At 35.4% G+C, this 12,872-nt stretch overlaps 1 protein-coding gene across 14 annotated transcripts in view; it reads left to right on the forward strand.

Annotated features, from left to right (window-relative positions):
* Positions 1 to 5,934, forward strand: part of SK (small conductance calcium-activated potassium channel) — a 248,143-nt gene extending 242,209 nt beyond the window's left edge. For all 14 annotated transcript variants that reach the window (XM_089736387.1, XM_089736385.1, XM_089736390.1 and 11 more), the window contains one exon: positions 252 to 5,934. In XM_089736387.1, the coding sequence (XP_089592513.1) occupies positions 252 to 417 (166 nt within the window). In that variant the 3' untranslated portion in view covers positions 418 to 5,934. The remainder of the gene's footprint in view (positions 1 to 251) is intronic.
* The last annotated feature ends 6,938 nt before the right edge of the window (positions 5,935 to 12,872 follow it).

Consider the following 12,872-nt stretch of genomic DNA (forward strand, 5'->3'; position numbering starts at 1 on the left):
TAATTTGTCTTGAATTATTTGTGGAAGTCCAGAGAAGGTTTAAGGTAGATAATTAATATGAAAATGCTCAGAATTAAATAAAAATAACAATTTTGTTTTTCCTTTTGATGTGTCCCCCGTCGAACGGATTCCTTTTGTTTGTTTTAAGTTTATTTTATACAAAAGTTTAGGCCTTTTATTTATCTATTGAGGTACTACGAAGTCTGCCTGGTTAGTTAGTTGTCTATTATAATCTGAAATCGACATTACAGAGCAATGCCGTCAGCGTCACATCCGTGGCCCCCGAGTCCGGTGCTGCAACCGTCAGCACGAACCCACTCGGCTCCAGAGAGCACGACAGCTCACTCTCCAACACCAGTCCAGCTGCAGCCTTCAAGCCCTGCTCCTCAAGTGACGCGGCCGCCCTTGCCCAGCTGAGTACCGCCTTCCAACTCCGAACTACTGTGCTGAACTCGACGAAACTCGGCGCCCGTCCTCTGACCCCCCCTTTATCATGACTACGCCCCAATAAGGTTATCGGGAGAATCATTTTACTTTCTTTATCAGGAATTAAGTAAGATTAGTACCGATGTTGCGGACAACAAATATTGATTTTATGAAAACGATAATGGGATCAATATATTTAAAAAAATAAAAGTGTTGAGTTTTATAAAGTGTGAACTTTCAATTATGATATATTTGCAAGTATGCAAAGCCCAAAAAAAACAACAGGGTTTGTTAACTGCAAAGAGAACATCTAGTCTATAAGTACTTTACGAAGTCTTTAAACTCAACCTGTTGATAACAATTCATTTACGGGCAAATGCTTTTATACTTAAGGTACTATGATTTTTCCGGTAATCTAACGGACCACGTCGCGGTGCGAGACAAGGCCAGCCGTAGTTTTCTTCGCCGTTCCCCAAAGTTTCGGAAGTGCCAGACTGTTCTTTAGTGATATTATTTAGATAATGGAATAAAAGTGGAATGGACCCGCTGTTGTGATTATACAAGATGCTTTATTAATAAACGCTTTAGCTAATACGTTAGAGAGTATTTTGAGTACATTATCAAAATTAGTTTAGGTACATAGCTGTTATATAATACGTTCATTACGTTTACTACTGTTCGGGGAACCATATAACACGGTTTTGTAGTCTGGTGTGTTTATACAAGTTTCGTGAAATGAAAGAACGATTTATTGCACTGCAAAGCCTTATGCGTAAATTCTACATATTAAAAAAAATCTATTCGCGGGAAAAATTTTCGAGGTTTTGAGATAAGAAATAAAAATAGTACTCACATAGTTTCGCATTTATATAGCTGTATAGTAATAAATATTCAGACTGCATTATACATAGATATACACTTTTAAATAATAGTGTTCACTAATATATTATATATTGGTTCCTTGTCTAAGTACGTACATGTGTTTACATTTAAGTGGAATATGTGTATGTGTATCAGTTCCCAGTTTTAGTAATGAAAATAAACTGTAATCCATCGAAATAAGATAGTATGTACTTTGATCTAAGACATTGAATTGTTATTAAAATGATTCAAAGTGATTTTAGGTTCCACATTTTTACAGGCTATATTATGAACCATGTATACAAAGTTTATTTAGAATTTAGATTAAATTGAATTGTTACTACCTGCCTATTGACACGTAGATTGTAAAAGATTTTTTTCTAAGTATAGTATTAAGTAAAGCTTCGTATAAGACATTAAGATTGATGGCTGTCTAAATAGTGCCTAAAACACTACGAAATTTCGGAAATTCAGTTTTACTACCTTAAAAATAACTTATGAATATGTAAATAGATATATTATAGTAAAAAATTTGAAAATGTTATATTAAATGAATATTATCTAAATTAGCTGTACGATTGTAATTGTAATGGGAACAATTTGTTTCTAAATGTTTTTTTTTTTTTTTGTGTTTGGCTTCGTCAAAATAAGTCGCTTTATATCAAAAGTCACGAGAATTATTAATAATAAATACGGTGACATGAAAATTAGTTAATATAAATTTATACTTGCATTTATTAATTGATCGTTTCAAGCTGTCAGGACTATCTACATAACCAGTATTATTTTATTAATTTAGGAAAACTAACAGTCACCTAATAACATTAGAAATAGATATAGAAAGACAATGCGAATACCAGTAAAGTTTCCATAGCCATAAAAACAATAATCTTGTAAAATAAATGAAAGAAAAAATAGGAGCTCAGTATCTATTTAGATGGTTTCGATAAGTAGTGAATTACACTCTTTATTCTGAAACTTATCTAATACCCACTGTCATAATAATAATATCGACGTATCACAATACTCTTTCTGATATAATTACCTGACCGTGCAAAAATATCACATGTAGTAAATAAAGGGTTTTTCATTAAGAGCGCTGAAACTTAAAAATAGATAGAGAAAAGTGATGTTGCTAACATTTTTATTTTATTTTATAGGGTATTCGATTACATTATGTATAGCATATGTAAGTAATTTCAGCCAAATGGCCGCCGCGACTCCGCTGTAGGTGGTGTATCCTGGTGGACCAATTTTGAATGACATCTTCGCTTAAATGGGGCTCAATTTCACGAATAGCGCGGGCTATGGTTGAGATTTCACGTAGCCTCACAGAAAGTAGTCGAGCAGTGTTAAGTCACATCTCGGTGGCCAGTTGATGTCACTACCACGCCAGATGACGAAGCCCTCGAATTTCTCTTCCAATAAATTTAATGTTTCCCGTGCTGTATAGCAAGTGGCGCCGTCCTGTTGTAGCTACATGTTTGTGAGATACATACCATCGATCCTAGGACACAAAAAGTTTGTTATTATCGTCCGATACCGGTCGCCATTGACAGTGAGCGCGGCTGCTGGCGTTGAGTTGAGTTGAGCGTTCCTATTGAAAAACCCTATATAACAATTATACATGGGGCCGGATATGATGAATAATATATTTCGTATTATACTCTTTATTATCGACCGAGCAATGGCGGTATAACCATACACACCCGTCAGGACAACCTTATTTTTTTTATTTTTATTGCTTAGATGGGTGGACGAGCTCACAGCCCACCTGATGTTAAGTGGTTACTGGAGCCCATAGACATCTACAACGTAAATGCGCCACCCACCTTGAGATATAAGTTGTAAGGTCTCAGTATAGTTACAACGGCTGCCCCACCCTTCAAACCGAAACGCATTACTGCTTCACGGCAGAAATAGGCAACCTGTACGGAAGAGGCGTCAGAAACCTTGGGGATCAAATACCCCCTAAAATGCTGGTGCAGAAGACAACGGGAAACCACTGCACTAATTTCCCACGAGAGTCATGAGCGGGTCGTATCCGACTGATGCATGACCACGACCACTCTGTCAAGAGTGTATGAATAGGAAGAAGAATTATACTCTTATCTAATTACGAACAGGACATTTCATCCTTATTACATTCGACATATACCGTGAATGTATAAAGCCGTCGAATACTTATTACAAGAATTCAGTTCGATATCCGTGTTAAGTCATTTGTATTTCAAAATTAAATATTATAAATTTTTTCTTTGAATTTTTCGACTTGATCAGTATTATACTGTTTCAAAATATTAATGCACATGTAAGAACATGTCTTACCATTTATGTAAAACGAGCATTGTACTCTTATATGAATTTGAAAGCTCTCTAAAAGCTCTCAAAATAAACCTAGCTTTTGACCTCTTATATAGAACTAACATCATTTAGGCCACATTTTTAACGCAAATTCCCTCGTAACTGACTGAGTATGGAATGCAGATTTGAAGCGATAATAAGGTTAGATTTAAATATATCCAGCGATAAAAGTACATCAAATCTATCAAATTATATTGTAACCAACAATAATAATTATTAATTTATTTACATTCGTATATAATTAAGCCAAAGATTCCTTCTTTTCATACTTTATTTAAAAGCACTACCCATCATCGGCAAACGGGCGAAATCTGAGAAATTATTCCGTTTTTTTTTAAATTCAGTGAATTAATTTAAATTCGCAATTTTTTATTCAGCTTTAGTTTAGTTAAGCTTAGTGAAGATTTAAAAATAGATAGCTGTAAGCTGTAACTAATAATTAGTAACATTATACAAAACACCAATTAGCTTATGTTAGTGGTACTACCGTATAAGTAATAATATTTCTTGCATATTCTCTTACTCTAAAAATATAAGTCTCTTAGATCCGTTTTTCCGTAATATTAGTGTTTAAAACTGTGTGTTTGAAAGCGCTCATTTTAAGAGTTTAAATTGAAAATTTGTTTTCACTGTTAAAGTTCAGTGCATGTTACATTAGGCACGAGGATGAAGTTTAACGGTAGGCAGCGGCTTGGCTCTGCCCCTGGCATTGCTGAAGTCCATGGGCGATGTTAAGCACTCACCATCAGGTAGGCCGTATGCTCGTCTGCCTACAAGGGCAATAAAAAAAATCATTGGTCATAGCGACGGTCCTAGTCATCAAACCGTATCATGACCACTTCGCGGCGGAAATAGTTGTGATGAAACCTTAAAACAATCTCCTGTAACAGTATATTCAAAACAATATAATTACGTTTCTTTAAAAATATATCACTAACTAAAAATAATTAAGTGTCTATTTAGAATTTTAGCACCTTTAGGATCGAAGGTTTTGCATTTAAAAATATCACTTCTACTATCGGAATTATTAGAAGTTCGTCTAGGGTTAAAAAGTGCTTTTTTACAAAACATTATTTTACAGCAGACTATAATAATTATTTTTGTCCATTTTAGCATCATGATGTCATAGTTTTAAATCATTAACATAATCAAATTGGTTGAGAATTTATAAACATTGTTAAGTACTTTATCAGAAAATAATATACCTAGAAGGCGCTAGACTTTTCATTTTCTATTTGAACACCACAGTATTCATTTGAAACCCATTTTGAAATGTATCTAGTCATTAATGTTACCAGTTTTAATAATTATTAATAATTTCGTTATTAATTAGAATGAGGTATACTCGCAAAATATGATGAGTTTAGCTTAATACTTATTATATAATCTACGGAGCTGCGCTAAAAGTAACAGTGAAATTAATGAGAAAAATTTAAAAGTTCGGCGTTTGAAACAGAAAACCTTATTATGTTATTTATAAAAAAAATCAAAACATTTTTTCCTTATTAACAAAAGTGTTCATTGGGCTATAAATAAAACTGTTTTGTTATATTATGATTTTATAGAACATAATTATTAACACCATTCGAAATTCTGTTAAGTTATCCGGTATTGTGTTAGAAAAATATCTGAAAATGTCTTGTTTATTTTTAATTATTTGTTTAGTCACTAGGCAAGTAACTAAACGTTGCTGTTATCTGAGGACCACGCACTCTTATGAAATGAAAGTCGAATGTCTGTTATTAATAAAAAAGAAAACTAAAGGAAAATATAAAAGTTTATTATGCTAGCTTTTATTGTTTATCAAGCGGTGCTCACTCAAAGTGTCTAAAATTAGTATTAATTGTAGCGTAATAATTTTTTATGGTCATCATTTTGCGAGTAGCTTCCGATAAATAGCTTCATGAATTATAAAATATTCATTAAAAACTAAGAATTGACCAAAGAACTTTGAATAAGATTGATAATCTAGTTTAAAATTTGTAAATATTAAACGGAAATCATTAAGACATTACGTGTAAATTAATAATGTATATAACAGTTGTATTTGCGAATTTTAATGTAAATAAGTAAAAAGTAAATAAATAAAAAAAATTATACTGTTCCACTATAAAAATTATTTTTAAAATATTTCGGTCGTATTTGATTTCAGATTTTATTTAGTTTGTATGCGAATGGTGTATGTACTATGCGGTGCGTAAAAATGAGAAAAAGGCAACTTTTGTGATCATTGTTGGTGAAATGAAAGTTTAACTTCGATTATATGAACTGTAGTATTTTTTATTGTTGATTTTCATTTCATTTTGATTTGTCCCTAAGCATTCCTTAAATGTTTGCAAACACGCTTTTTTTGCCATGGAAGACATTTTGGTTTTCGACCGGCCTGCTCTTAAACCAGTAATTCCAGGGAGTCAGATGTAATACGTAAATTAGGACCTAGTACCTAGTTTTATTACTGGTGGTAGGACCTCTTGTGAGCCCACGCGGGTAGGTACCACCACCCTGCCTATTTCTGCCGTGAAGCAGTAATGCGTTTCGGTCTGAAGGGCAGGGTAGCCGTTGTAACTATACTGAGATCTTAGAACTTATATTTCAAGGTGGGTGGCGCATTTACGTTGTAGATGTCTATGAGCCCCAGTAACCATTTAACACCAGGTGGGCTGTGAGCTCGTCCACCAATCTAAGCAATAAAAAAAAAGTAAATAAACGTGATATACATACATATAAAAAGCAAGCTCTACCAGGTAAGTGCCAACCAAAACATATAATATTATGTTCATAATTTTTATTTTTTTATTTTTTTTATTTACTAACAATCACACCACGTTAACCGGCCCCGTGATAAGTTCGCAAAGAACTTGTGTTACAGGTACCAGATAACGGAAATAAATGTAAGATTTTTATTATACGCATACATACATTTAATATACATCCATAACCCTGGAAAAGACATTTATATTTATCATACAAATATCTTCCCTTGGCGGGATTCGAACCCGCGACCCCCTTGTGTAGTGACCATGTCACTTACCACTACACCAGACGGCCGTTCAATTGGAATAGAAAACCAGAACAGAACCAGAAAATATAACCAAGTCGAGCAAACCATAGATCATACATTACGATACAGTACAATTAGGGACATCCTCTCGGGTTGTTGTTGATTTTATGATTTGGCTTAACTTTTATTTATTTCCTTTGTAGGCTGATAAGGATACTGCCGATTTCATAATAAGTGCTCATCGTTGCTCATAGGTATCAGCAATAGCAAGAGCACAACCAAAGCCACCGCCCATCTCATAAACAAATTAAATAATTATTAAATTTCATTTTGTGATTAACATTTAAATAATAAAAAAAATCACAAAAAGGGTGACCGTTTTAATTACAGTAATAACCATTTTAATTACTTTTAAATTTAATTGTTATTGATATTCGGTTCTATTGTATTACATACATATTATATCAGATATCATATACACTACAAGTGCAATTTTCTAATTTATTTTATTGCTTAGATGAGTGACCAGCTCATAGCTCACCTAGTGTTAAGTGGTTACCGGCACCCATAGATATCTACAACGTAAATACCTGCTTTGAAATATGAGTTCTAAGGTCTCAGGTTTTACATTACAGCGTCTGCCCCACCCTTCAAACCGGAACGCATTACTGCTTCACAGCAAAAATAAGCAGGGTAGTGGTACCACCTACCTGTGCAAGCGATACAAGACATTCTATCACCAGTAATTACGCAAATTATAATTTTGCGGGTTTGATTTTTATTACACGTTGTTATTCCTTTACCGTAGAGATGAATCTTGAACATTTGTTTAGTGCGTATTTCATTGGAAAATTGGTACTTGCCTGCGGGATCCAAACATCGGCACAGTCGCATCGCTCCATATGAATGAACCGGACGTCTTATCCTTTAGGCCACGACGACTTCGTAACAACGGTCCCCCCTCCCCACGCTTTTCATCCTGTATGTCAATGACATGCTACCTATTGATGGCATGCATTGCTATGCGGATGACAGCACAGGTAATGCGCGATATATCGGCCATCAGAGTGTCTCTCGTTTTTCGAGTTTATAAAGCACAAGTCGGTCGGGGCTCCCAAATACCTGCTACTTCCATTTTACTCTATACAAAAGAAGTCTGTTCGATTTCTCAATAATCCCACTCTCACGGATCATTTGGAAACTCTGAGCTAACGGAGGGACTTTGGTTTTCTTTGTGTTATAGACGGTATATTCTATGGGAAATGCTCTGAGCAATTTTTTGAGATGATCCCATCATCTCGTTTTTGCCACCGCACCGCCCGCCACCGGAGTAGAGTATATCCATACTAGCTGTAGCCACTGCGTTCATCTACAATGCGTTTCCAGATATCTTTTTTGCCACGTACTCTCAGACTTTAGAATGAGCTCCCCTCCACGTTGTTCCCTGAGCGCTGTCCTTCTTCAAACGAGGCTTATGGAGAATACTTAACGGTAGGCAGCGGCTTGGCTCTACCCCTGGCATTGTTGAACTCCATGGGCAACGGTAACCACTCACCATCAGGTGGGCCGTATCCTTGTATGCCTACAGAATAAAATAAAAAAAGGAGAATAAGACTATATAATGTAATCTTTTTCAAGATTTGTTTAGATTCAAACATGCGCAACCATATAATTAAAATAATATATAGATGTGGAACAAATATTATGTGTATTGAGTGTGTTATTGGAGATAAAGGATGACTAATCTGTGATGAAAAGTTTATGCTACTATGTAATACAGTAAACACGTAAATACTTTTGAAATACAATATTACAAAAGAAACTAAAAACATAACTCAATTATAATTTAATCATTTTTCTTGTAATGCGAACTTATGTACGCTAATGTAAATTTTGGCAGCTACTTCAACACATATGAGGTAAAAGATGTATTGGAATGGGGCTTATAACCCGCATGCGTAGGTACTATCAATGTTATGCATTCCGATGAATAAATAACATTGTTTGAGCAGTTGTTCCACATTATAATCGGGCCTTCGATATAATTTTTTGATTTCGCATTGGCATTAATTTTTTTTTCGTTTAATATATTATTTATTTAATCAAAATATCTACCATTATTATCTATACATTGTTGCCATCGAAGGTCAATAAAGGTTTTTGCGATAGAACTCTGTGATCTAGATTCTGCAAACTGTGTGAAAGAATTTTGTACTGCCTCCTGTGAAGATAACTTTTTATCACGTAGAAAATTGACCAAATCACGAAAATAATAGTAGTCCGTTGGAGCAAGGTCTAGCGAATAGGGAGGGTGACGAATGGATTCTAATTGCGGTTCCTGTAGAGTTAAAACGGTTTCTCGTGATGTACGAGGTCTCGCGTTATCATAGAGCAATAATGGTAAAATCAATTCATGAGTCGGGGCTATTTCACTGCAAGTTTTACTATCATTGTTCGGTGTTTCGCACAGTAGACATCTGCCGTTGTTGCTTGACCAGATTGGAGAAAGCTATAGTGAATAACACCATGCTGAGACCACCAAACAGTTATTATTACCTTTTTATTGTTATGCTTTGCTTTAGGACACTGTTGCGGCGTTTGATCTGAGGTCAATTATTGCGTTTTTCTCTTACAGTTATCGAAATAAATACACTTTTCATCATATGTCACAATTCGATCCAATATTTCTTCATTTCTGCATCGATTCAAAAAGGCAACACGCTTTTCTTTCTGCAGATCAGTCAAATCATGAGGCACCCATTTTTCATATTTTTGTGTGTTGGTGGGGTAACGCTAAGCCATGCCGCTAATTACTAGGTAGTTTGGCTCGGATCGGCTTCCACCATTTCTTTCAATTCATTGTTATTCACATATGTGAGCGGTCTTCCACGTGGTTCGTTCTTCAAATCAAAATTTACATCACGAAAGCGTTTAAATCAAAATCGCACGGTGCGTTCATTAGAAATCCCCACTCCAAGCGCAACATTAATATTGTGAGCTGTTTCTGCAGCGTTAGTTCCGCGTCGGAACTCGTATTCATAAATCGCTCGAATTTTCGGAGTATCCATCTTTCTTGTCTAAGCTGAATAAAAAAAAAACAACTAAAAGCCGATAATCGAATGGTGCACATTTTTTAAAAGAAGAACCTCATAGGTACCATTTGGAAAAAGTTTCACTCAAAAATCTCAAGCCATGAAGGTTCTATGTCAATTAGAAGCACCTATTACAATAAAACGGCAATTTCATACTTTAACCCGTATTATTACCGCACATTTTTTTCGAGCCGTAGGCCAACTTTCGTACTAGGTTCCAGTTAAGTTCGTTCTCCTATCTACTTTATAAAAAAAGATAGAATTTCATAAATTTTAGATTTTTTTTTTTTTTTTATTGCCTTTGTAGGCAGACGGGCATACGGCCCACCTGATGGTGAGTGGTTACCGTCGCCCATGGACTTCAGCAATGCCAGGGGCAGAGCCAAGCCGCTGCCTACCGCTTAATACTCTCCACAAGCCTCGTTTGAAGAAGGACATGTCATAGCGCTCGGGAAACACCGTGGAGGGGAGCTCATTCCATAGCCGGATGGTACGTGGCAAAAAAGATCTCTGGAAACGCACTGTGGATGACCGCAGTGGCTCCAGGTAGTATGGATGAACTCTACTCCGGTGGCGGGCGGTGCGATGGTAAAAACGAGATGCTGGTATCATCTCGAACAATTCGAACAAATATAAAACAAACACACTTTGGGAAAATAAAAATTGGTTAAATAGACATCGTATTTTTGTGGCATCCCGAAGGATAATAATTTGAAAACATAAAAATGAATTCTTTCAAAAGTAAAAATTCAGAATAATTTAAAGTCGGAAGACCAGTCCGGAAAGAAACCAAACAAAGGTAACGATGTTCTACTTAGAAAAAAATTGTAATCAAGAAAACATCGGACATAAAATACCGTCTCAGACCTATAGAATACATCTTTTTGGTTTTTGATATCATAATAAAATTGTTACACCGATATGATGATACTCGATAACCGAAACGCATTACTGCTTCCCGGCAGAAATATGCAGGGTGGCGGTACCTACCCGCATAGGCTCACAAAATACCATAGCACCAGTAAAACAATAACATTATTGTCTAATTCCAATAAAATTTAATGATATTTATTAATTCTACCGCTTTCTATTCGTCACCATCGAATAATTCTCAAGTAATATATCAATCATTTTCGGTACAAATTGCAATTTGTTGGTAAAGCTTGACCCGCCTTAAGTTCATTACTAAAAAAAAGATTGAAAAGAATCTCTTGTTTCGCTGATGATTCTGATCTGTTGATTCGCTTACAAGAGTTTTTTTTTTGCTTGATAGTTCTAATTAAAGTTTGCTTTCATTATCGGTACAATATATCGATTTGGTTTTATTCTTTATTTATGAAAGGTTCTCATCCTTATTGGTGGAGGTGTCTGATATAAATTTTAATGCCCTTGTATGCAGAAGAGCATACGGCTCACCTGATGGCGAGTGGTTTCCATGAATTTCAGCAATGCCAGAGGCACAGCCAAGCTGTTGCCTACTATTAAGTAGTTACTCTCCACAAACCTCGTTTGAAGAAAGACATGTCATAGCACTCGGGAAACACCGTGGAGGGGAGTTCATTCCAAAGTAGGATTGTACGTGGCAGAAAAGATCTCTGGAAACGCAATGCTGGTAAACGCAATGTTTTTTGGTAGTAAGGATGACCTCCGCTTCGGTAATGAGTGGTGCGATTTACCCTATAGTAAGGCACAATTAACTCAAATTTGCCTTCGATATCCAATTTCTAACCCCAATCAAACCAGATCATTTGTTTAATGAAAATATACGCTCATTTACAAAAAGGATCTAATTACAATCAATTTAGATTAGGAATCAACATTTTAAAAGTCCCCAAAATCTATTTGTTAAGTCTTAAAATTCTTTGACCCGTAAATCGTTTGAAACTTGGATTCGAACCTTTGTTAAACGAAGATTAATGATCTCGGAATATGTATTTATAAATTGTAATTTCTTTTATTCTCCCGAAATCGGTACGGTTTATTTAATGATACCAGAGAGGTATTAATGGAAAACCGGCTCTAAATTCACTTCATTCCATTTATCTTTGTGTACATTACAGCTAAGGAATGAGTGGGCAACTATTAAAAATATATTCTTTTGTGTGATTGTAAAGAAGACTGGATTTGTATGGTTAATATTTTTCTCTTAAAACAATGAGATTTGTGATAGATATTTACCGCATTGACGGAACAGGTACATAATTTATATAATTGATGTATGTATTATTATTTGAATTGAAAATTCACATTAATTTAAAATTAAATTGGAGGTGTGTACTGTTAATTTTTTTATTAAATGAATACCATTCATGATTTTTTTATTGCTTAGATTTGTGAACAAGCTCACGGCCCATATGATTTTAAGTGATTAGTGGGGTCCATAGTCATCAACGTCATAAATGCCGCTACCCACCTTGAGACACGAATTCGAAGGTCACAATGTTTACAGTACAATAACTGTCCCACCCTTCTAACCAAAACGAATGAATGCTTCACGGCAGAAATAGGCAGGGTACCGGAACCTACCCGAGCGGGCTCGCAAGAGGTCCTACTAGTAAATACGCAAATTATAATTTTTGCGAGTTTGATTTTTATTACACGATCTTATTCCTTCATCGTAGAAGTCAATGATAAGCATATGATAAATACGGATTTTATTAGACAAATTGGTACCTCCCTACGGGATTCGAACACCGGCACAGCTGCATCACAAGTCTGAGGGTTGTGACCACACTAGACTAGACCTAGCAAGAGCAGTGCTTCGCTGAATATACCGCCGTATCGAAATCGCGACCCACTGAGAAGATTCGGCTAGAAACTCAGTGGGTTGGGTTTGCGGGTCAGGTTACACGTCGAACTCTTGAACAAAAACGGTGACCAGGATTGGAGTGGACTATTGTGCTCACGTTGTTTAATTGTTATTAAACCGACACCACTGAGATATAAAGAAATCTGAAGGTGGGTTGTAGTGCTGTTGTTAGTAAGATCGTTTAGCCAATTAAAATTAGGCGAAGAAACTCTCCATAAATACTCTGGCCATCTCTAAAAGAAATCTATAAGAGAACTCGTATTCGATCGTTTGCTTTTCAAATTAGTTAGACATGTGTTTGATTATAAAATTCCGCGCT

The sequence above is a fragment of the Bombyx mandarina genome, chromosome 21, assembly GCF_030267445.1.
Source record: "Bombyx mandarina strain Sakado chromosome 21, ASM3026744v2".
In the NCBI taxonomy this organism is placed as follows: Eukaryota; Metazoa; Arthropoda; class Insecta; order Lepidoptera; family Bombycidae; genus Bombyx; species Bombyx mandarina.